The sequence below is a fragment of the Ammospiza caudacuta genome, chromosome 2 (assembly GCF_027887145.1).
Source record: "Ammospiza caudacuta isolate bAmmCau1 chromosome 2, bAmmCau1.pri, whole genome shotgun sequence".
In the NCBI taxonomy this organism is placed as follows: Eukaryota; Metazoa; Chordata; class Aves; order Passeriformes; family Passerellidae; genus Ammospiza; species Ammospiza caudacuta.
In genome coordinates, this window is record NC_080594.1 from 112531010 (window position 1) to 112554226 (window position 23217).

Below are 23217 nucleotides of genomic sequence, written 5' to 3' on the forward strand. Positions count from 1 at the left end.
TATAAAGTGGTAATACATTTATTTTTTAGCAGAAAACCTAACCAGTTGTATAATTTATTCTATCTTTGTATAATTTATTCTATCTTTGTATCACAATGAAAAAGTCTATTTCAACAGTTTATATGTATTTGAGTTATGAAAGGTTATATGTAGAGATGATAGAAACATATTCAAAACAGAACTGGGGTCATGATTAAATGGTTAACTTATTTCCCAAATGAATGAGAAAGGAAACAGGGTGCTGCAACCTTTGGCTCTCACTTCCTCATGAGAGGAGACGTCGAGGCTGCCCCAGAGAGAGCAGGGCTGCTGTGCTCACACATCTCAGGCAGCCATGGGGAACTGGGTGGAGAATGAAGGACTGTCCATCTTCGTCGTTGTAAGTACAATTTCTGTTGGATTTGTGTCCAGTGAAAAGTTGTGCAGAAAGCTGTGCTGAGCAGTTCTCACTGTGCCAGGGAAAGATGCACCTGAGTATGCAGAAACTGGGGCAGCAAATGCAGGGAAATGCTTCGAGGGAATCATTTTTAAGGAGCTCTCTGGTATTTCAGTTGCTGCAGGCTTCATTGTTAACTGAGAAATAATTGTGTGTTAACTTTGCTTTGTTAGAAATACTTTAGCTGAGCAAAAACCTCAACTTTTGTGCACTTCAACAGAGAAAGCAATTAAAACAATCACCCTTTCTTGCACTTTTATGAACGGAAATGTGTCTAACTGAAAGCACAGTGTCTTGATGGTATAAAATATTTATTAATGTCAGATTCAAGGGAGAAGAGAGTGGAGATTTAGAGCAGATTCATGAATCCTTTATTAAGACAACTACTATTTGAATTGAATTTGTTTACAGTTTGCATAGAGTGGCTGTGAAAGTAGGTTAAATTAATTCTGAGCAAGATTTAAAAGTATAGAAAATCCCAGTTGCATTCACAAGTGCTAAAGAGTAAGCAGGGCAGTCCTCCTTGGAGAAAACTAAGTTTGTATTCTAGTAGGGGTTTTTTATTTCACATTGTGATACAAGGGCTAAAGGTATACCTCTATACATATATTATGTACATATACATATATGTATTAAAAACATATACAAAACCAAAATGTTTTTCTGTTCAAATACCTGAACCAAAAGAACAGTTCAGGTATTGTAGCTACCTTTTATTAGTAGATGTAAATATTGAGAGGAAGAAAAAGAAAGCATAGAATTTGTATCTTTTTGGTGACTGAAGTGTGAGCATCTTTATTCCAAGAAGTATTTCTGCTGCTATGAGCAATCAGTACTCGTGCATGACCTTGTAATTTAGGAACATAATCCCATAGCTGTGGTACTTCAGTGCTTTGAAAGGGAGTGACTGTGTGTGCTGTCACCTTCAGTGACTTGAGGAAGTTGAAACTGCCAAGAGGTGAATTCTGGCTTTCTTTTTGCCTTTTTTTTCCCCGCCACCAGAACTGAAATATTAAAAGAATTAAGTAAGAGGCCTTTACTTTGCTCAAATAAGGAATTTGGGTTTTGAACCTCAAAGCTATAACAAGATGAGGGCAATAGGGAAGGAAACTAACAGACATAGAGAAACCAGCTAAAAGGACAGAGCACTGGAAACCCCACCCAAGTGTTCTGCTTTAACCTCTCCATCTTTACTGCACACTGAGCAGGCACAGGGCTGTCCAGTGCTTGACAGAAACAGGACAGACACAATTCCTGCTGATGTACCTCATCAAAACAGAAACATGCTGCCACAGTGTGCCACTGTCACTTTTAATAAGTGTCCTAAGCCCTTAATCCTGAGATGAGCTTGGTGTTTTAATGAGTACTTGGGGATTTCCTATATACTGCCTTACCCTGATGGAAATCCCTTCATTTCCCAGTATTTATTTACATTTTCATGATCTCAAATAATCCCAAGGTTTTTTTCAGTGTTATTTGAGCCAAAGAACTAGCAAAATATATGGGTTAGGAGGGGTGAGGAGCTGTAATGTCACCTTTTCTGGGCTTTCTCCCAGTTCTCAGACTTTCTCTCTGTTTTCATGCACCACTTAGTAAAACTACTTAGACTGAGTGCAGTGTTACAGATGTGTTTCAATAGGGGATGTGAAATCAGCCAACCAGCTCCAGGAGGGCAAACATCCAAATTCATTATGACCTTTTTTGCCAGATGGACTTGTAGCTGCCTAAGAGTTAATAACATGCACCTCATGTGTGTGAAAAAATTCTGCAGTACATTTATAAAGCCTGATTTGGGGTAGTGTACATGCTACCAAGGGCCTGTGTTGAATATTCCCTGCTGGCTGATTTCAGACCCTCTTCTTGAATTCAGCCCTATGTGTAATTCAGCCCATCTAAATTTAGATCTCAAGCTTCTCTTTCACAGTTCCCAAGTCTTCCTCTCACATAGGTTAATGTGGCTGTGGAAGGGTACTGCCATTTTGAAGAGTCCCTAACCTTCAATGGTATTTAGGGATTTAACTGGACTCAGAAATAAACAATTATAATATGACAGCCCTGATTCAACCAACCCTAAACTCCTTGACCTGTGAAAACATTGCAGCTGCACATTGCTCTGTTTTTGTCTATTGCCACTCCTGTACCCTGTGTTCACAAATCAGAGCCTGTTAACACCAGAAAGATTTCTATCACCCTTGCAGAAAACTTTATACCCTGCAATACATCTCTCTGTGCAAACAGGAGCACAGGGAAGCAACTGACTGTTATCTGAACTGTGTAAATTCAGATGGAGTACTTCTAACAACAAACTGTAAGCTTCCTGTTTAATTCTCTTTCAGCTTGTGTGGCTGGGCTTAAATGTCTTCCTCTTTTGGTGGTATTATCTTGTGTATGATGTCCCACCGAAGTTCTTCTACACCAGAGTGCTCCTTGGCGTAAGTACAGACATTATTGTTCTGGCACAGAGAGAACAGTTTTTAATAGTTTTAGCTGATCAAAACTGGATCTGGTGGCTGGAGCAGCAGGCTTATGTAGAAGTCACATGCAAGATAACTGAATGCAGGCAGATGTTCAGTGCTTCTGAACAGAAAGCTCACAAAATAGAGAGATCCCATTCTAAAGATGTTTTCAGTTAACTATTATGCTCCTGGTAATTAAACTAAGCATTAATTGTGGCTATTTTATTAAGCAAAAGATTAATAAAATATTGCTGTTGAACTGTTGTGCAGTCATTTCTCCTTGCAATTATTTTTCAGAGCATGAATAGTTTATAAAGATATTAGCTCTGAAAAACAATCATCATTCATATATTCATCAAGATGTGAATTAAATGATCCTGGATCCTGGTAGTGAAGTGATTCTGGATCCTGGGCTGTTCCATGTAATCCAAGTGGTTAATCCAGCATTGAGTGTTCTACTACAAACTTGCTTCCAAAGCTACCACAGGTCATGACCAATTGCCAGGGAAAATTAATTTGTTCGCATATTTTAAAACCCTGATCACAGGCATAAAAATCAGCCTAAGCTTCAGATTACAGAACACAGCATTTTGCTGAAGGTTTGCAAAGCTGTGGTTTAATTCTACAAAGCCTGAAATCCCATTCTGCATACAGCTTCTGGTCTGTGGATCAAATCCTGTCCTTTGCAATCACAATGCTGTTGCCTTTGAAGTCACAGAGACTTGTGCTTGGATAAGCAGAGCTCAGTGTAAACCCAAAGAGCTCTGCTCTAAAACCTAAAAGGGTCTCAATCAGTGCAAGGAGAGCAAACATTATTTTTCTTCCCTTCACTGCATTTTTATTAATATGGTCATTTTTACTTCATTTCAAACAATTCAAAAATATTAAATAATTAAGGCTATAAAGACCAACATTAAGGAAACAGATTCCTAAAAGCTGAGGCAACAAATTTCCCTAGACTCTTTTACTGACAGAGAACTTAAACCACTTCTCTTATAAGCTGTCCATAACCCCCACCAACTGAAACCACAGACTCTTTACAGCCTTGGGACACAAAACTCTACTAATGGCTTAGATTTGCCCCCGTGTTTGACTGCTGAATGCCAAACATGGCAGGGAGATTTTTATACAACCATGTTAATCCAAAACTGAAAACAGGAGGTGTCTGTCTGTCTGCAGGACGTATTCTGCCTGCTCATGTCTTTCTGCCTTGACCAGAGCATGATTCCTTTGAATATTCATGGTGTAAATGTGAACTCTAAATCTCTCACTCTTTACCAGCTATGATATAACACATAAATGAAATCTGTACCCTGGATAATGTCTTAGATAATGCAATTAATAACAGCATCTCTCTAATTCCAGCGTGCTCTGGCTCTTGCAAGGGCCCCTGCAGCCTGCCTGAATTTCAATTGCATGCTGATTCTGCTGCCAGTATGTCGAAACCTGCTCTCCTTCCTTAGAGGATCAAGTGCGGTAAGATGAAGAAAGAATTTCAAAATTTGTGAAAGATATTATCTTTCATATCTAAACAGACTTGCAAGTATACCGAGAAACTGTGTCCAAGTTCCCCAAATATACCATATTTTGAGGATGTCCTTTTATGAGAAGCAGATAAGCCTGGAGTTTGGCTATGAGCAAGACTGAGGTCTAATGCCCATGGGGTATCTAGAGATCTGTTGAGAGTTTAGCTGAATTAGTCTGAGTCCTCCCTTTTCAGCTGCCTCCTGGGCATGGTCATGCCCTGGATGCGAAGTCCCTTTTTTGGTGGCAGAAGCTGTTGGTGCTCACACACATCCACTGTTTGTCACTGATGCTACACCCACTTAGAGAGAGAAATATCAGCCCCTGTCTGTCTTTGCATGCTCAGTCCTTAAGGTAAATGTAGTCTTTTACAGACTTCCAGAATGGGGCTTTTTTTCAGCTGGCTCATAAATTACATTCTATCTTGTCTGAATTGCATTTCCATCTCAGATGAAATAATTCACATACCTTTTGATTTTTTTGAGCTCCCAAATACAAATGTTATACACAGCACTGAGGAGCTGACAGTAAGAAAAGGACAACTTATCCTAAGTGACAGCTGAAGAGGCTTCCTATGATAGTACTGACTATTACACTGCCAAAATCTTGATTTCTGGCTATTACAGCAGAAATAATGCAGACAATGCAGGCCATGGTCCAGTGAAAAAGCAATATGCTCCTCAAGCTCATGAATTGTCCTTCCAAATGTATAATGATTCCTCCTTTCTCTCTGGACACTTTTCACATGAACATGATCAACAAAACCAGTTCCCAGAAGTTGTTTTTCATCTCTAAACCCAGTTTAAATTTCTTAATGCAAATGAGACAGCCTGCAGGGGCTGGAGAGGCAGAGCAGAAGAGGAAGTGATAAAATAGATGCAGTGTTTCAACAGTCCTTCATAAGGGAAGAAAGTGGGATATGAAGCAACAAGAAAATAACCAGAGACAAAATAGGCTGTACTTCCATCTTGTACATTATACATCCTCACCATGAGTGTGGCTGAATAAATGAGATGTGCCTACCACATTTAACTCTTTAATTACATTTATGAGCAAGGCCAGTGCTCTAGCCTTTCTAAGGAATAACAATTAGCAATATAAAATAGGAAATACATGTCAGGCTTTCAGTCTTTTCCTGTACTCCTTCAGATCCTGAGATGCTACAAAGCAGCCAGCCATGCCCTCCGTTCATGGAAAAGGAGAAAGGATAGTAAATAAAGCTGTAGGGTTGAAGTTGTTATTCCCCAGGCAGATCAGTAAGTATCAGCCAAAATCCAGAGCTGACTCCTCTGGCAGCAGAAGTCAATAATGAACATAAATTTAGAAAGAATTAATGCTGCTATGGATGAATTCAACTGGAAAATAATGATGAGCCAATGATCATATAAGGCATTTTTGAGATTGCACAGGTGAAAGGAAGCTGGGCAGGGGTCTTTTGAGCTCAAAGCAGTAAAAGAGCTGGGGGTACACATGGAAACTACTGGGAGGACAAAAACTGGTTCTGGGTGTTGAGAATTGTATTCCAGCTGGGACTTTGCGCTACTTGTCCTGAATTGCTCCTCTCCTAGCATGCATAACCTAACTTTTCTAAACCAAAGTCTTGGGAAACTGTCCCTTTTTGTACTCAAACTTGAGTCAGTCCTTCTGCCTTGGGCATTGTGGCAGAGCCACTCAGGCTAGACCCAGACAAAAGTGAGTCCCAGGCAGGGAGACACAGCTCCATTCCTGCTGGCAGCACGCTCTCCTGCTGATGGCTAGGAATGAGGAAGGGCTCTGAGGGTGAGCAAGGAGGTCAGGGAGGGGTATAGAATTCGACTCTTAGACAGCTGGTGTTAGTTTAGCTCCAGTTGCTTTTTTGCGGTAAAGCTACATCTCAGGAAGGATGTAATTTTAGATCTTCAGCAAAAACACGCAGTGAGCCACTAGCAGTGACAGTGCTGTGGTGGCCTCAGCACAGGGGGACAGCTGCTTATGCTTGCTGTGCTGTTGTCTCTAATTAGCTATGCTCTGCAGGTAACAACTGTGAGCATCTATAAGAAAAATCATTTAAATGTCAAATAACTTATTGGAAGAGAAATGACCTTCCCAACAGCAATGTCATTGGGGTCAAGAAGAGGAGGGAATTGCTCAAACACAGCGTTCAAAGGGAGTGTACAGAAAAGTCTTGCCCTCTCCATCCTGCCACCCAGAAATCACATGTTATGAAGTTATTTGTAATAACTTTATAACTTTTTAATTGAAAAGATAGCTGTGATGTGTTTTGCATGTCCATCATTGCTGTATTCACTGCTGTTAATGGCCACATGACTGAAGGCAGCTGGAGCCCTCTGCCATTGCTTGGCTTTCTCTCCTTAGATCAAGTGGTGTTTGCAAGGGAGTCAAGCACTGCCTCACTATGCTATATTTTATTCTACAATATCTTTTGTTGTTTCTCAATATAGGTGATCCAAAAAGGCCAAATTTCTCCTGGTTGTTATTATAGTCTGAAGTGATTGTGGCAGCCCCAGAGTGTTTGTCTCTTGTGAGGAAACACTTGTGGTAGTTTGCACAGTGTTTTGTTCCCTTATCCGGTCAGCAAACACAATGCAAACATACAGCACATGACAGTCATGCCTTCTACTGTGTGGAGACAGCAAATGGCAGCTTTACAGGGACCTAAGGCTTTAGGGAAACTCCCAGTGACTGCAGCAGAGTTCATTTGGGGTCTGTTATGAACCCATCATCAATAGTACTAAAAATGTCATTCTGTTTTTCTTGAGAATTAATTCCTTTGGTTTGTATCTGCAGAGATTTTTGCTGGGGTTTTTTTTGGTAACTCCAAAATCAAGTTGTAAGTGAAAGTAAATCCAGTGTTTTGGGGAAGGAACGCCTTCATATCACTGCCATAGGTGATGTGATTTGGGGTGGGAGCTCCCTGAGACAGTTACACCCAAACTTTGCAGCTTGTTTCTAGATTGTGACCCACAATAGGATCCTGGTGCTACCAAAACAGTCACTCTGCCATGGCAGACTGTGATCCCTCATTTTGTTTATAATGTACAATTTAAAACAGATAAGATGTATTCCATTGCCACACTGGATGTTAAATTTTTTCTCCTTATCAAATAGTTTGTTTCAGGGGGACATGTTAAAACATAATCTGGAATTTCTGTTTTCTGAAAGACGGGGGGAAATATTTTGTCTCTGTTCTGGAATTCTGGAATTCTACATTTTTCCTAGCAATTTCACCAATATGCTCAGGGCTTCTGGTTTTGTCCTTGCCTTTAAAAATTGTGTACAGACAACACAAATAATCTTAAAATATCTTTTTCTTTCCACCCAAAGTGCTGCTCGACCCGGATCAGGCGACAGCTGGACAGAAACCTCACCTTTCACAAAATGGTGGCCTGGATGATCGCCCTTCACACTGGTTGGTACTCTAATTTCTGTGTTTGTTGCTTTCTTGTGTATTTTATATGGAATTCAGGTGGCATCAAAGTTATTAAGGATATGGACCGAGACCTGATTTTTTTAACGGAGTCAGTGTGTGCCAAGGCTTAAATCAGTTTCCAGATATGTGCCAACTGTCAGAGAGCAAAAGATAAGAAAGAATACCTTTATTTTGAACTGTCAGTACTATTTATGATAGTTTAATAAAGGGTGTTTAGCAATGTCCTGAGAACCAGATACACTGCATTTAATTCTTGTTTAGACTTACTTCTTATCTGGCACCTAAAACAAATAATAGAAATTCTTTTTTTAAAAAGGATATAAAAAGCTTGAACCTGTTTTGAAGATAAATAAGTATCTACTTATAGGAGGTGGTTCAAATTTTCAAAAGCAGTGTACAATTTTACCCTACAAAAACATGTAGTGTAATTCATGTGAACATCTCACTGATTTAGGTTTTTGGATGCATTCAGCTCAGTGAGAATATTACTGATGATTATTAGAAAAACTGCAGAATAAAGCAGCACTAACAAATGTGACCCCAAATAAATCCAGATTCAGTTCTTGGCTGTTTTACAGAGGCCCTGAATGAGGATGATCCTAAAAAATAGTTTAAGCCATTCCATGTTTCAGTATCCCATTTGTTAGGGCACTACTACTTGAATTGTTGAAAGGCTTCGTTGAACAAAAATATACTGAAAATTTCCCATTACTTCTTTCCCTCCCTCACCCAAAGCCTGCAAAATTCAGGTAGTAAAATTTGAACAGTAAAACACATCAGTGATCTGCAATTGTGATGAAGATGGCAAGAGCAGCAGAGCCCTTAAGCAGCAGTTGACAAATGTGACGAAGTTTCAGATGTTACCCCAAACCGCCAAGTACTTGTGGTCAATGCTGATTATTCCTCTCCTGTCACCCCTAGCAATTCACACCATTGCACACTTATTCAACGTGGAGTGGAGTGTGCAAGCCCGTGTTGAAGAGAAAGGCACCCTGGCAGCTGTGCTTTCTGGCCTTGGGGACAAACCAAAGGAAAGCTATGTCAACTTCTACAGGCAAACCCTTGCTGTAAGTGACAACAGACTCCAAAGGGTCATCATTACGTTTGTGTGGGTGATCATATAAATCCATTTGGGCAGAGTGCCTGTTTCTGGTGTCCACAGTCTGGGTTTGGGGCATCTTGTAGAAAAACCTTGTGGAATACATTTTTCTGTATTTGCCAGTAATATCATTGCTGAGCTCTGGTAGTACTTTAAACTTTTTCACCTGAGGATTTCAAAGTAGTTCTGAAACATTATGTAAAAGCATACCCTGTAAAGCAGTGTTCTGACTTAGACATGGCACTCAGAAAGGTACACAGAAGTAAAGGCAAGAGTTTTGAAGTTGGGTAGTTTAAGCTCTGGTGAGTGGGGAAAAAGAAAATAAACTACTTCGCTACTTCTCAGAAGAGCACTGAGCTTCCAAACTCTGCATGAGTCCCACAGCTGTGCAGTACTAGAGGAAAGGAGAGTTTTCATTTAGCTCCTGAAATATGGATGTAGGACTCCAGTTCTGAGCACCAGAGCTGTGCAAATGTATTCACCTTCCCCAAAGCAGTCCTGCTGAGCCATGGCAGAGTCAGAAACCATATTTGTTGTGTTAATTCATGGAAAAAGCATTCTCTCTACTTCCAATTACCTTAGTAAAGGTAAATGTGCAGTGCAACCAAAATGAACAGGGATTTTAGCATCAGATGACTTAAGGACTTATAACCAAGTAAAGAGTTTGGTGAGGGATGGTTCAACTGGCTCTGCTTTGGTGCAACCCCTTCCTTAGACCAAGGTGTGCAATTGTTTCACAGAATCCCATTGGGGGCCTCTATGTGGCTTTCACATACTTGGCTGGCATCACTGGGGTTGTCATCACACTGGCCCTCATCCTCATCATCACCTCATCCACCAAAACCATCCGGAGATCATATTTTGAAGTATTTTGGTACACCCACCATCTCTTTGTCATCTTCTTTATTGGCCTTGTCATCCATGGTGCTGGGTGAGTATTTGCACTTATGACAAAATATCTGATAACCACTGAATCTTTATTGAAAGCCCCCTTCACACATGAGTATGGGGGCTTCTGTCACTGAGCAGCAGCTGGTTTTGATGGCAGTGATGGGCCAGTAGAGGCTCTGAGAGTCAAGAAGCTCTCACTGATACTTGCACGTGACTTCGGCACACTTAAGCTCACTATCACTCAACCTCTTCTGATATCGTAATTGCAAAACTCCATTCCAAGGTTTCTATTTCTAATTGTTAATTTTCCTTCCTCTCCTAAAAGGAATTGCATGTAAGGAGATATGCATGTAAGGAGATCTCAGTATAAAAATTACATAGAGTCTAGAATTTTATTGGATAATGAAAACTATAGTAATATAGATTTATGTTTCAGGCTTGGATGAACTTGTAGTATCAGCAGCATTTAAGAATAGAATTTTAGCTGTTTCAACTTAGAAGTAGGTATTTGTAAAATTTTCTACTTTTCAAATGCCAAACATCTTTTTCTGCTGTTGCTTCATTTCATATCTTCTTCTGAAAGAGGTGAAAAGCCTAATGAAACAGTTTTAGCACTACACAAACACAATTTTAGCACTTAGAAAAATGAACTTTAGATCCATTTTATAAAAGCAAAGAATGGGTGAATAAAGAAAAAAGACTCAAGTATCCAAGCTACATTTAAATAGTTAATAATTACACTACATTGCCCATTTTAAAGGAAGTCCTACATGCAATAGAAAGTGTGCTTTAAAAATGCCCAGCAAAAATGACTATTCAAAACCACTTCCTTACAGTCCATTAGTGCCACTAGAAAGACAGAAATCAAAGTAAAACAGGAAGAACAAAAATAGAAGGCAGATGGGAATCACCCCCAGCATATTTGTTCATTCCAACTTTCATAACAAGGAAACGGTTTGAGCAAAACTTGTGGAAGGAAAAAAACAAGAGGTTCATGTTTTCTGCAGCAAACATTGTATAGTTACTGACACAATGTCCAAACTTACCAGTGATTACTACACAATGCTATCAGAAAGCAAGCATTTCCCTTTCCAGAGGTCAGTGGAGAGCATATATTTTTGAGCATAAAAGCTGATTTTTTGTTTACTTCAGCGTTCCCTGTACTCCCACCATCTTAATTGTACTGGAATGAAAAGGCAAGAGTTTGGGCAGCAGTGTTGTCAGTGAAGTTCAGCTATCCTTTGGAAGCAGATATAAACAGGAATATTCTCATCTGTAGAGGAAAGGATGCTTTCCATTTGTGAACTCAGTGACCTCACTTATTTGGCCTTCAAGGTAATAATGAGCAAATACACTGACAAATATGAGATGGGCTTGTTACACTCATGGAAGGCATCTCAAGTGTGCAAAGATGGATGTCATGGAATGAGTATGAACTGACAGTCTCAAAGCACTATGTTAGGAAGAGACATAAATGCCATTTTATCTCAGGGGCCAGAAGGCTGTCACACATATTCTCATTAATCTCTACAAACACACATCTTTGTATACACAGAAAGCTGAGTCAAAGGTTACTGATAGCATCAAAGGGGCAGATTCAAGAAGGATGGAGAGAGACTTTACAGGAGCATAGAGTGACAGACAAGGGGAATGGCTTCAAACTGAGAGTAGGTTTGGATTAGATATTAGGAAGAAATTCTTTACTGTGAGGGTGTTGAGGCACTGACACAGGTTGTCCAGAAAAGCTGTGGCTGCCCCATCCCTGGAATTGTTCACGGCCAGGCTGGATGGGGCTCTGAGCAACCTGGTCCAGTGAAAGTTGTCGCTGCCCATGGCAGGGGGGTTGGAACTGGAGGATCTTTGAGGTCCCTTCCAACCCAACCATTGTATGATTTAATTCTCTGACTCTACAATCATTCTTGTCTGCTACAAGCTGTTACAGCACTTTTGAAGCACTGATGGTTTTTTGTGCATGAGCTCTGTGTCACAGACAAATGTCCCAAATTTCCCAACACAGTAAATGTGAAGAGGAGAGGGCACAGAGGTGCAGTTCACTCTTTTGGAGATAAAAGAAAACCTTCAGCCAAAAAAGAAATACCTATAAGTCCATACTGCTGAAAGCTTAATTATAGTACTAGAAAGAGCATCTACACTGACTGATAAGGGGAAATAAACTTTTTTTTTCTCTTCTACATGGTACTGACATTGTCAAACCTTTAATAGAGCATAGAGCAGGGCAAAACCCCTCAGACCCCCTTTCTCTTAAGCAATGGGGTGGGCAGTGGGGGAAATGAGCTCCTCCTGTTCCCATAACTGATCCCAGAGGTGGCTCAGCTGAACCTCCTGTCATTAGTGGGGAAGTGAAGTGCAACTGCTGATGTCCCTGCAAATTGCAACTCGTGATGCTGCTGGGACACTGCCACTGCTTCCCTTTATTTTTCAGACAGGATATTAATCAAACATTTAATGAAGAAGAGGTTCATTAGTAATATTTATGAGCAATATCTTATCTCTCAACCCTGCTCAGAGATTTTGTAACAATTCTCTGAAAAATCTGTCACACAAAGCTAGGCATGAATATGGCTTATATACCATGGGGATTTTTGAAATGTTGTCTAGCTCACAGACACTGAGCTAGGAAAGCAGAAAGAGAAGTCATGGGGAGAAGATATCAAAGAATCACATTGGCATAAAACTGACCAGCCTGATCAGAAGCAGACTGTTTCTAGGGAAAATTCAGCAGATCTTAATCTGAATTTTTCTACTAAGATCTTGAGGTTGGCAGAACTCCAGACAGAGGTGGGAAATAGAGAAAAAATATACTTTTGCCCCTTGAAACTGAAATTACCTCTCTGCACCAGTTCTGCTACTGGAAATACAGCTGTACTGGATCAGTCAGGATTCTTTATGCTAAAACAAACTTCAACAAATGAATAAACAAAAAACAACCAAGCAAGAAAATTCAGGCCAGATAATCGGCTGATGCGAGGTGCTATAGTTGCAATAGCTGCTTGTGTCAAAAGCATCTGTATTCATTCATGGCACCTGAGCAGCTGCTCCACAGCATTAGAGGGAGAGGAAGAGCCAAAGGAAGAATATTTTGTAAAGAGATCTCCAAATTTCTAAAATAAACAGCAGAAATAATCTCTGTAGTGGTCAGTAGTAAATTGACCATTCCAGATTTTGGGTTTCATTTGTTTTGTTTGTTTGTTCTTTTGGTCAGTTTCTTGGGTTTTGTTTTTTTTTTTTTTTTTTTTTTTTTTTTGTTTGTTTGTTTTTTTTTAATTGCAGAAAAAAGTAGGCTAACTCAGAAAAGAACGAAGCCTTCTAATTGTGACCACATCCTGGAAGTGGTAATGGACAACTCTCAGTTCCTCACCTAACCTTGAAGTCAGGATTTTATCCCACAAACTTCCCTCCCCATTTTTATTTCTTTAATGGTAACTTTGTGGGTAGATTAGAGCAGTAAATCTGTATCAAAGCTGTAGCAGTGCAGAAATTGACAACTCCATATAAATAGGGTGATGTACATAAATAGAATAACAATAAGGAACAGATACTTTCGTTTTCATTTCAGTGCCTTCATGACCTTTATTTTTTTCCCAGTCGTATTGTACGGGGACAGACAGCTGAAAGCCTGGCTGAGCACAACCCAGAGATTTGCTACAAGAACTTCAGTCTCTGGGGCAAGAGTGAGGCTTGCCCAATCCCCCAGTTTTCAGGGAATCCTCCTATGGTAAGAAAAGCTGGCTTGTATGCAAATCCAATTGAAATTGTTTACAGTTTTCTATTTTTCTCTAAATTGCATAGAAAACCAGCTATATTACCCTCAGCACTCTTCAGTGACAGCTTTCTTTGCATGAAGCAAGAGGTTTGGGTACAGTGGGTTGTAAGCACAAATGGACTCCAGACTACACATTTCCAGTGTGCTGTAAAATAAGCACAGCTGACAGACAAAGCAAAAGAGCAAATTGGTATCAGAGAACTTTTTATCCAAAAAGTAAACTGCAAAGTAATGGCTCCTGGGGATATCTAGAAAGTGCTATAATGCTCATAATAAATAGTTTAACATTACTAATGGACTAATGATCATTAGCAAGAAAATAACACCCCTGAAAATGTGAATTTGAAACTTCAGCCTTTATTGACTAACCAGGCTGCTTTTTCTTTCACATTTCAGACTGATCTGTTAACAGAAACCACATCTTTTCCTGCAGTTATACAGACCTGAGTCAATAATACCTTAACACCACATTTCACTTTGTTATATTCTTTTTCAGACAAAAACAAAATTACTTGCAGGAAAACACCTTGCTGTAACTTTAGTAGAAACTAAAAAGCCAGCTGCAGCAGTCAACAGAGAAAGAAATTCCCCCTCTGACCAGAATTTTGAAACTGTCATATATGTTAAGGATTCCCTAATCTGGTTAATAAACAATACAGATTACATGAACTTCACCTCTGCTTATAGAATTTCCAGGATTTGATTTGATCTAAGTTGATCTCATCTAGTGGAAGGTGCCCCTGTCCACAGCGGTGGGTTGGAACTAGATGATCTCTAAGATCTCTTCCGACCCAAACCTTTCTATGATTCAGTGATCTTCATCTTCTGACTTGTTTTCTTTGCTTACAGACATGGAAGTGGGTGGTGGGTCCCATGTTCCTGTACCTGTGCGAGCGGCTGGTGCGGTTTTGGAGGTCACAGCAGAAGGTTGTCATCACCAAGGTAAGTGATAACAACCTGTTATCACAAAGGTAAGTGCTGATGCTGCACTTAACACCAGGCAGAGCATCACCTTCTTCTCCAAATGGTACAGCAAAAGCAGAGGCTCCTCCATACCCAGGTTATCAGTGGAAGGAATGCTCTGACTGCTGTGATGATGCCAACATCTAACATCCAAATGTAGCCTTTAAATGTGAGCAAGAGGAGGAAGTTAGCTAAGACACAGGATTAAATCTTAGGAAAGAAATGAATTTTCTTTGTATTGGGTGAAAAAATTCCACAGTAGAGAAATTCCATAGACTTGAGACTAATTTAAGACACAGAACAAATGACCCCTGAAAACGAGTTCAGAGCATCTTTATTTTATGTATCCGAATCGAATGTTGAGCTTCCATTCCCATGGTGTGCTGCAGAGATATTAATACTGATCCTGAAATTCTGACAGCTGAATTAGCACAGAACTGAGCTCAAACTTATGAAAACCATCCTGGCCTTTCCCAGTGTAATTCCCTCACATGGCACTGTGCTGCATCCTGAGGACACAGCCTGTTCAAATCATAGCAGGGTTTGGGGGATGACATTGGGTGTTTCTACTGTGCTCTATAATGATGCTGACACATTGGAAGGCTCCTAAATGTGTGCTTTTGATAATTTTACCAAAATATGCTGTGAGCCACTTCTACACTATATTTCTATGGCATCTGTTTTGTGCCCTGCTGGCAGAAAATTTCCTTCACCATCCTAAACACCACAGTTAATACATAAGTTAACAGACAGAGAGACTTGATTCTCCCTCTTGCAAATCTCTCTTGAAAAAGGAAAATAATTTTGGCAGACAACTTTAGGATTAAAAATTAGAGTGACAGAATTACTGGTTTTACCTCTAGAAGATTGTTTCTAAAGAATAACCAAGGTCCCACCTGACTAAAACAAGAAAACATCAATTTCCAGTGGTACTACCTATCCAATATGTGTAGGATAATCCTGTGATTTTGCCCCTATATTTACAGTCATTCCTATTAATTCTGTGCTCTGTGCCAGTGGGTAAGGTTGATCTGGAATTAACAATGTGCTCACACATATCTGGTGATGTGTTACAAGATGTGCCAGCCTGGCCTGTCCTTTGGAGTGACTGCAAGTGTGGTGTGAGAAAATACTTCAACCAAAACATCAGCATCCTCTGCAGGCTTTCATCTGCCTGTCAGGTGCTGTTTCTCACTCTCAGTTCTGTTGGGAAGAAAGCTTCACCTGCTTTCCTTGCTCTTATAGCAGAAATGATGTTAGTGATGGTGGATGTAAATACAGTACAATCAGTGAGGACAGACTTTTCCTTGTCATTTTCTTTTCCTTGTTTTTCCTTATGCCCTTCTCACTGTAGGTGGTCATTCATCCCTTCAAGACAATTGAGCTCCAGATGATGAAAAAAGGCTTCAAGATGGAGGTTGGACAATACATTTTTGTCAAATGCCCAGCAGTGTCTAAACTGGAGTGGCATCCATTTACACTGACTTCTGCCCCAGAAGAGGATTACTTCAGCATTCATGTCCGAATCGTGGGAGACTGGACTGAGGGCTTGTTCAACGCCTGTGGCTGTGATAAACAAGAATTCCAGGAGGCATGGAAGATGCCCAAGTATGTACAAAGAGTCTCCCTGGTAAAGTCAAAAAACACCTGTGGCAATTTAAATATTGCTCAAGCAATTTGATGGCACCAGTGACACCAACATTGAATGGTGACACACATGTGGGTCTTAGGTGCCTCTTTACAGTTTTTTCTATCAACTCCACCTCTCCTTTTGCTGACTAGTATTCAGTCCAAATATGCACTGTAGCAGACAAATACTTTTTAACTGTCATTTTAAATGGTGTTAATAAATATGCACTGCTGATTTAATAAGCATACTTTCAATTCCAGGATAGCTGTGGATGGCCCCTTTGGAACAGCGAGTGAGGACGTGTTCAGCTATGAAACTGTGATGCTGGTTGGAGCTGGAATAGGGGTCACCCCCTTTGCATCTGTCCTCAAATCTGTCTGGTACAAATACTGCCATGATGCCACCAACCTAAAGCTCAAGAAGGTATTGTGTCCTCTTTCCCAGACCCCTGTAACTGTTCAAAGGCCAAGGGCCCAAATCAAAGCAGGCACAGCAGAGGTGATCTGGCTCCAGGCATGCATGAGTCCTAAAAGAAGGAGGAGTTCAGTTGACTCTCAAGGTTAGCAGGAAGAAAACAGGAGGCTCTAAAGCAAAAATATAATGAAAGGAGAAATAGCCTACAAGCCAAATCACACATGCTAATCCTGACTGTGGCCCTGGGGAATTCCAGTTGCAGTGGAAATGGTGTTCCTTGAGAAACATAAAGTTCAAAGCACTAATGCAGCCTGGGGAAATATTGCATTCCTTCCCCCAGCACAAAGAGAAAGGCTTTTCATAAGTAGAAGAGCAATGGAAGCATCCTCCTGTCCCCTCCTGCCCCTGGAAACTCCCTGTGCAGAGGTGTGGGGTCACACTTTGCAGTTATGGCCATATTCAGAGAACAGAACTGTTTTTTTTACCTACTTTACCTTGCCTGTCAGCAGACAGAAAGAGAGTTCACCTCTAAATCATTTATTTATGTCCTAACAAACTGTTTTACAAGGAGATAAGTGGGGAAACATTGAGAACTAAAAATGTGGAAGAGAAACAAGAAGACATTTCCTTGTTCTTGCAGTCAGTCATTCAACTTTATAACCCTCTCAGCATCAAAATTCCTGAATAGCTTCAATACCATCCTACCCATCTACTGAAGTGTTCAGGACATTTTTTACCAGAACTCTATAATCCTCACTCTGTCAGCAGACATAAACCTGGAAAACGTAAGTGCCTGTGTCCCCCGACAGCTCATTCTTGTCTCTTCCAGATTTATTTTTACTGGCTTTGCAGGGACACTCATGCCTTTGAATGGTTTGCTGACCTCTTGCAATCTCTGGAGGCTCAAATGCAGGAGAGGAATAATGCAGAGTTTCTGAGCTATAACATCTACCTTACAGGCTGGGATGAAACTCAGGTAACCACACAGTGGGGGATATCACTGCCATAAAACTGGGATTAATGTTAGAGAATTTGTTCTCATAACTATTCAAATGGTCTTTTATCCTGGGCATCCACCTGGCTCCCAGAGGTTTTGTCTGTGTGCAGACAGGTGCTATCCATCAGAAGTTACATAGGATCAGCTGTTCATGTGCACTGATTTCCTTTCTGCTTTCCTCTGGCTCTGTGGAAAGCAGGCTTTGTTCACAGGAGCAACCTCAGCTGACCATGTATGAGTCTCTAAAACAGCTGATGCTGCCTCAAGCATGTAATTAAGAGCTTCAGGAACCAGGGAAGCCACTGCACAAATCTTGAACCAGAGCAGCATATTTGTTTCAGGACTCATGAGTTCTCTGGTCCTGTGCTGGTTGGTTGCTGTGGGGATGCAAAGGAGCAGACACTTGAGAATGTGGGATGGAGTCAGCAAAGGCTCTCACTCTGTTACTTTTAGTGATGTTTTATATTGCATTTATCTCACCATTGCAAAATTCACCATGTACCCAAAGTGCTATAGCTCAGCTAGATAGACAGGGAGGGGAGCAGCAAGGAAGTTATCACATATGGAGCATCAAAAAAAGAGAAAGGAAAGAAGAAAAGTCCCACATTTATTTCCTTGGGGATAAAGGTACCTGGAACTTTTTTTGTCTCATATAAAGGGGCTACAGAACTCTGTAAGGCCTGAGCTTATGCCTTTAACCACATCATCTCTTCCTTGCTTTACATAACTTATCTGGTCTAGCTGGAAGTTACACAGGCAAGGCCTCCTCATATGGATGAAACCTTACAGAGAACAAACTGGCAGGACTTCATTATGGTCAAGGGAGTCATGCTATTGCATTTGAAGGGAAAAGATTTTTAATTTGCAGCCCTATGTTAGAGTTCTTAGACTAAACCTGTTCATTGAAAAAACCTACAATTAATTGCTGTGTTCAGGTTTCACAGCTTTAATTCTTGAGATCACCCAGTCTGGGAAGAAGGAAGGGGTAGACACTGATAGTCAGAATTTTATCAGTCTCAGCTTTCCTTGCAAAACACCATAAATTCCATAATCTCATTAGGGAAATAATTCAGTCAGTATTGACATTATTATTATTTTTTAACCAGAACACAATGCTGCTGTATTTATCTGTCCCTTGTCTTTCATTTCCCACAGGCCACTCACTTTGCAGTGCATCATGAAGAAGAGAAAGATGTGATTACAGGACTGAAACAGAAAACCTTGTATGGAAGACCTAACTGGGAAAATGAGTTCAAAACGATTGCGGGGAAGCATCCTGGGTAAACCTTTGCAATATAATATAATGTCTGTGCACTTCCTCTGTTTAATGGCCATACACACCATAGAGCACAATCTTGTTCCTTTGGCTGATAAAGTTTCAGGAGCATTTTTTTACCCTATCTGTCTCCAGGTATTTTCTATTCTATTTTCAGCCATGGATATGATCCATGATCTTGAACAAGTTATTTTGACCTACAATTTTTTTAAAAATCATTCCTTTTCCACAAAATACTTCTTGGATTGTCTAATTAGTAGCAGAAGATTTAGAAAAAAACTATCCCTATCCTTCTAGCTGAAGTAAATAAGAATATCAGGTTCATCTCCAAAACCACTTTCTACCTCTAGAAACCAAACCTGAATATGGATGACCTTTAGCTAACCACCCAAAATTTGCAGGATAAAACCAGAATATCTCCTCTCAAGAATTTGTGCCATAAGCTCTTTGAATCTCTATTTCTTTGATTCAGTGAGGTCAATAAACCTGTCTTCACTGACTAAGGCTGAGCTGAGATTTAGCCCAGCATTTGTTTTAGAAGCAGCAATAAGTTTGAAGGGATTATAAGGTTTAGGGGATAGATGTCCAGTTCTACTTCAGTTCCTGTAATTGGGAAAAAACCTTGCATCTCTAGAACATAAAAATTATTTACATGGGGAATATCCAGCTGCTCCATACCAATTTCTGACCATATTTTCATTTTCTTGACAGCTCCAGAATAGGTGTTTTCCTCTGTGGCCCTGAGGGTCTGGCTGACACACTCAACAAGCAGAGCATCAGCAACTCAGAAGCTGATCCAAGAGGAGTGCACTTCATTTTTAACAAAGAAAATTTCTAACTCTGAAGCAAGTGGGAGTCATTAGAAGCACAGTCTAAGGACTGAATCTATTTTTGTGTTTGGAGTCTGGGAAGGACAGCCCAGCTTCTAAATTTCAGCTACACTAACGCAGGTGCCTTTGCTTCTTGGGAATGATTTTGGCTCTGTGGTAGAATAAAAGAGTCAAGTTTTACCTTAGGGAAGTTTTCATTGCCCTCTGTGTGCTGGCTATTTAGTAGAAATCTGTTTTCTTAGTCTGTGTGAGGGGGTTTCCCCTCAATTAACTGCCTTTATCCTCCCATTATTTGCCACACTGCTGAAGAGTGGAGGCTGTCATTTGCTTTTGGGAGCCAATTCAGACCCATAAAGCTTGGTGCTATTGAACAATAAAGCATTCCAGTATAATGCTTGCTATTAGCAGGCAGCTTTTCCTGAATAAGTGTTTCAACTAATGGAGGCAATTAGGAGTTAAATTCAAAGTTCACTTATGGCCTCAGCCTGGGATGTTTTCCTTTCCTCGTACAATATTTTCTCTTCCTTCCCATGGGTAGTCATCTGAAATAAGCAGTTCGTTAATTCCTCAATATCCTCACTCTCCCCTGGAACAAGGGGAGCTGCAAAAGGGTGGCTGGCAAAGTTAGTTCCTTACAAGAGGAAAACTCCTTTGTACACCAGCACCTTCCAGGCTTCAAACATAAGCCTTAAACATCCTCTCCAAGAGAGAACTCAAGCAGCTGAAAAGGAGCTGCTTCTCCTCAGGAGAGTGAAGAACTGAAAAGGAACCACCTGGGCTTCTGAGAACCAGCCCAGCCGCAGAGGGGTGACAGGGACAGACTCAAGTCCCACACGTGGTGTGTGAGTCACTGCTGGATGATTTGGACACCCTCACTCTCACATCTTCAGGCTCACGGTGCAGGGAGCCATACAAGAGGAGGTTCAGTGTTTCCAGGATTGCCATTTCTGCTGTTCAAGGCTGAAAAAAGCTGTTGCTGAGTGGTTTAATGGGTGATTTCTGAAGCACTCTTAAGTGCAAACAGTGCCTTTGGCCCCATTGCTCCGCTGTTCCTCTCTGAGGTGGAACAGGCTTTGAGAAACCAATGGTGACTTCATTCATTTATGGAATAGCTGTGGGTGAAGTTTCTGATGTGCACAAGACTCAAACAGAGCATAGTGCCTCTGTGAGCACATAACAGGTAGCAGGTTCTTAAAAACAAACCAAAAAAGGGAACCAAAACTTTTAATACTGGCAAGAGAGGAAAAAGAGTATTAAAGCCAGCAGCATAGGAAAAAAAAAAAAAAGAAAAAGTAAGTGCAAAAACCCTTGAAAAAGCCACAGTTTAGTATACCATGTCTTCCATTCATCCCAGCTCCCTGCTTTGTGACTTTTAAACTCCACAGCCAAACCCTGCAGTAGCTCCTGCACAGCACAAGACCTTCCTGGCAGGTTCTTGCAGCCACAGAAGAAAGCTGTGGTCTCCTTCTGCAATTTCAGACAGCTTTGTGCAGCCATCTGGTTGCATGTAGCATATTTTACACCTCAGCTTGCCAGACAGGATATGTGTTCTCCCTTTACAGCATTTTAAAATGTTATTCAGGCTCTGAATGCTACTTCAGAAAGGCAGCCTACCAGTTCCTATTTATTAATATCAGTTAACAACAAATGCTGGCAAAGATCAACTCTTGGTGGGGAATTTTCCAGGTCTTCCCCTCAGAAGAACCATATTCAAATCCACATATTTCTGTCTGAAACACATCTATTGAATCATAACAGAGCATAAGTATAGCCAAAGAAACTTCTTCTGTGGAGTAAATATTGCTATTAAAATATAATAAGGGTCTCATCCTGTGCAAAGAGCACTGAAATATTTACCCTAGATTTTAATGGAAATGTGATCAGGCATTTATAATCATATAAAGTGGGCAAAGAGGAATTGCAAGGGGTCACATGGAGGCAGCATATTTATCATAAGAAGAGTCTTGGAGGGGTGTATTGTAATTCACCATTAATTTTCTATACATTGCCATGTTTGTTCTTAAAACATCAGGGATCTTTCCTTATTCAGTCAGTTGCTGTGATATTTCCTGACCAGCTGCACCCTTGTACCAGGGCTTGTCAACTTGAACTCAGAAACAGTAATTCTGTGTTTATTAATAAATCATTGTCTTCCTAAAACATATGAAAGAATAAGCGAGAGTTTCTCAGTTTTTTTCAAAAGTTAGTTATATTGATCCTGCTAAAATACCAAGACATGCACCATCAGTTGTGGTCTGAATATTAATATTTTCTTAAATCTAGATTCAAGAGTGAAATAAATAGCAGTGAAATATAAATAGAAGAAACAAACTAGTTTGAGTCCTAAGAGCAGTGGGCTACAGGTAATCTTCAAGGACACCCATTTTTTGTGGCCAAATGCCACTGCTTGATATGCCTGGGTCTCATCTCTCATCATACCCCCAGTTCCTTCTCTGCTCCCAACTTGCCAAATGTAAATATGAGCAAATGAAATCCAAGTTTTCCTAAGTTTCAGGCTACAAAAAAAAGTGCTGCTGTGTCTGTTCACCATCATGGTGGGAAACCACCCCAGCTGCAAAATAGATCTCCCTCTTCAAAGTCTTGTAAGACTTTCCCTGCTGGGTGGGGATTTTCTGCCTTTCAGTTCTCAGATGGTGGTTAAACTAAATTATAAATGGAAAATTGTAAATGGAAAAAAAAAAAAAAGCCTAACAAAAAAAGCTGCCTGTGAAATACAAGGTATTTTTGGACAAACAAACAAAAAAATGTTCAAGTCTCCTTATGGCACTTTTTCTGAGGATCCTCTCTATTTTGGAATGCTCTTAGCAAGTTAATGTTGACTGCTTATATTTTTTTAAGTTTCAATGAGTTTCTTGTAGAATGCAGAGCCAAGTGTCTGAACACATAGTAATGTATGCTCAAAGGAATTTAGGAGCACATATTAAGATGCTGCAGTTGTAAAGGTTGGCAGGATCATGATCCCCATGCCTGACTGTGTAACACAGCATCAGTTGCACAGGCACAAGCCAGAGCAGTTGCTTGTCATGAACCAGACATTCAGTTTTGCATTTGGTACAGTCCTTAACAACTACTGGTCTCATTTACATTCACCACACACCATCCAGCCCAGACTAACAGCAAAATTAATCACAGTGGAGTGGAAAATTGTTGAGAGACTCACTGAAAGATTACAAATGCTTTCCAGGCCAATTCTGCACCTCTGCAGGCCCCATTCCCTCCCTCTCCTCTGTACTCTTCTGCCTGGCAAACTTTCTGCCCAGAGAGCTACCGCTGATTTCCCTCTGCCCTTTTCTTCTACCAATTGTTGCTGCCCCAGCTTCACTTCTCATTCCTTCCTTCTCCCAATCTCTGAAAATTTCCTCTCAATCTCCAGCTCCCGCAATGTTTTTTCCAAGGTTTTAAGTGCTTGTGTGTGACAGTGTTCACAGGGGTTTTGAGGATTAGGGAAGAGACGTAGATCTGACTC

At 40.5% G+C, this 23217-nt stretch overlaps 1 protein-coding gene across 1 annotated transcript; it reads left to right on the plus strand.

The window, feature by feature from the left end:
- Nucleotides 1-277: 277 nt before the first annotated feature.
- On the plus strand, nucleotides 278-21022 carry LOC131572189 (cytochrome b-245 heavy chain). Its single transcript, XM_058825221.1, has 13 exons — nucleotides 278-379; nucleotides 2773-2868; nucleotides 4258-4368; nucleotides 7741-7825; nucleotides 8768-8913; nucleotides 9686-9876; nucleotides 13443-13572; nucleotides 14470-14562; nucleotides 15938-16191; nucleotides 16474-16636; nucleotides 17457-17603; nucleotides 18780-18904; nucleotides 19612-21022. Exons 1-13 carry the CDS (start codon nucleotides 335-337, stop codon nucleotides 19736-19738), a joined length of 1713 nt encoding a protein of 570 aa, XP_058681204.1. The 5' UTR covers nucleotides 278-334; the 3' UTR covers nucleotides 19739-21022.
- The last annotated feature ends 2195 nt before the right edge of the window (nucleotides 21023-23217 follow it).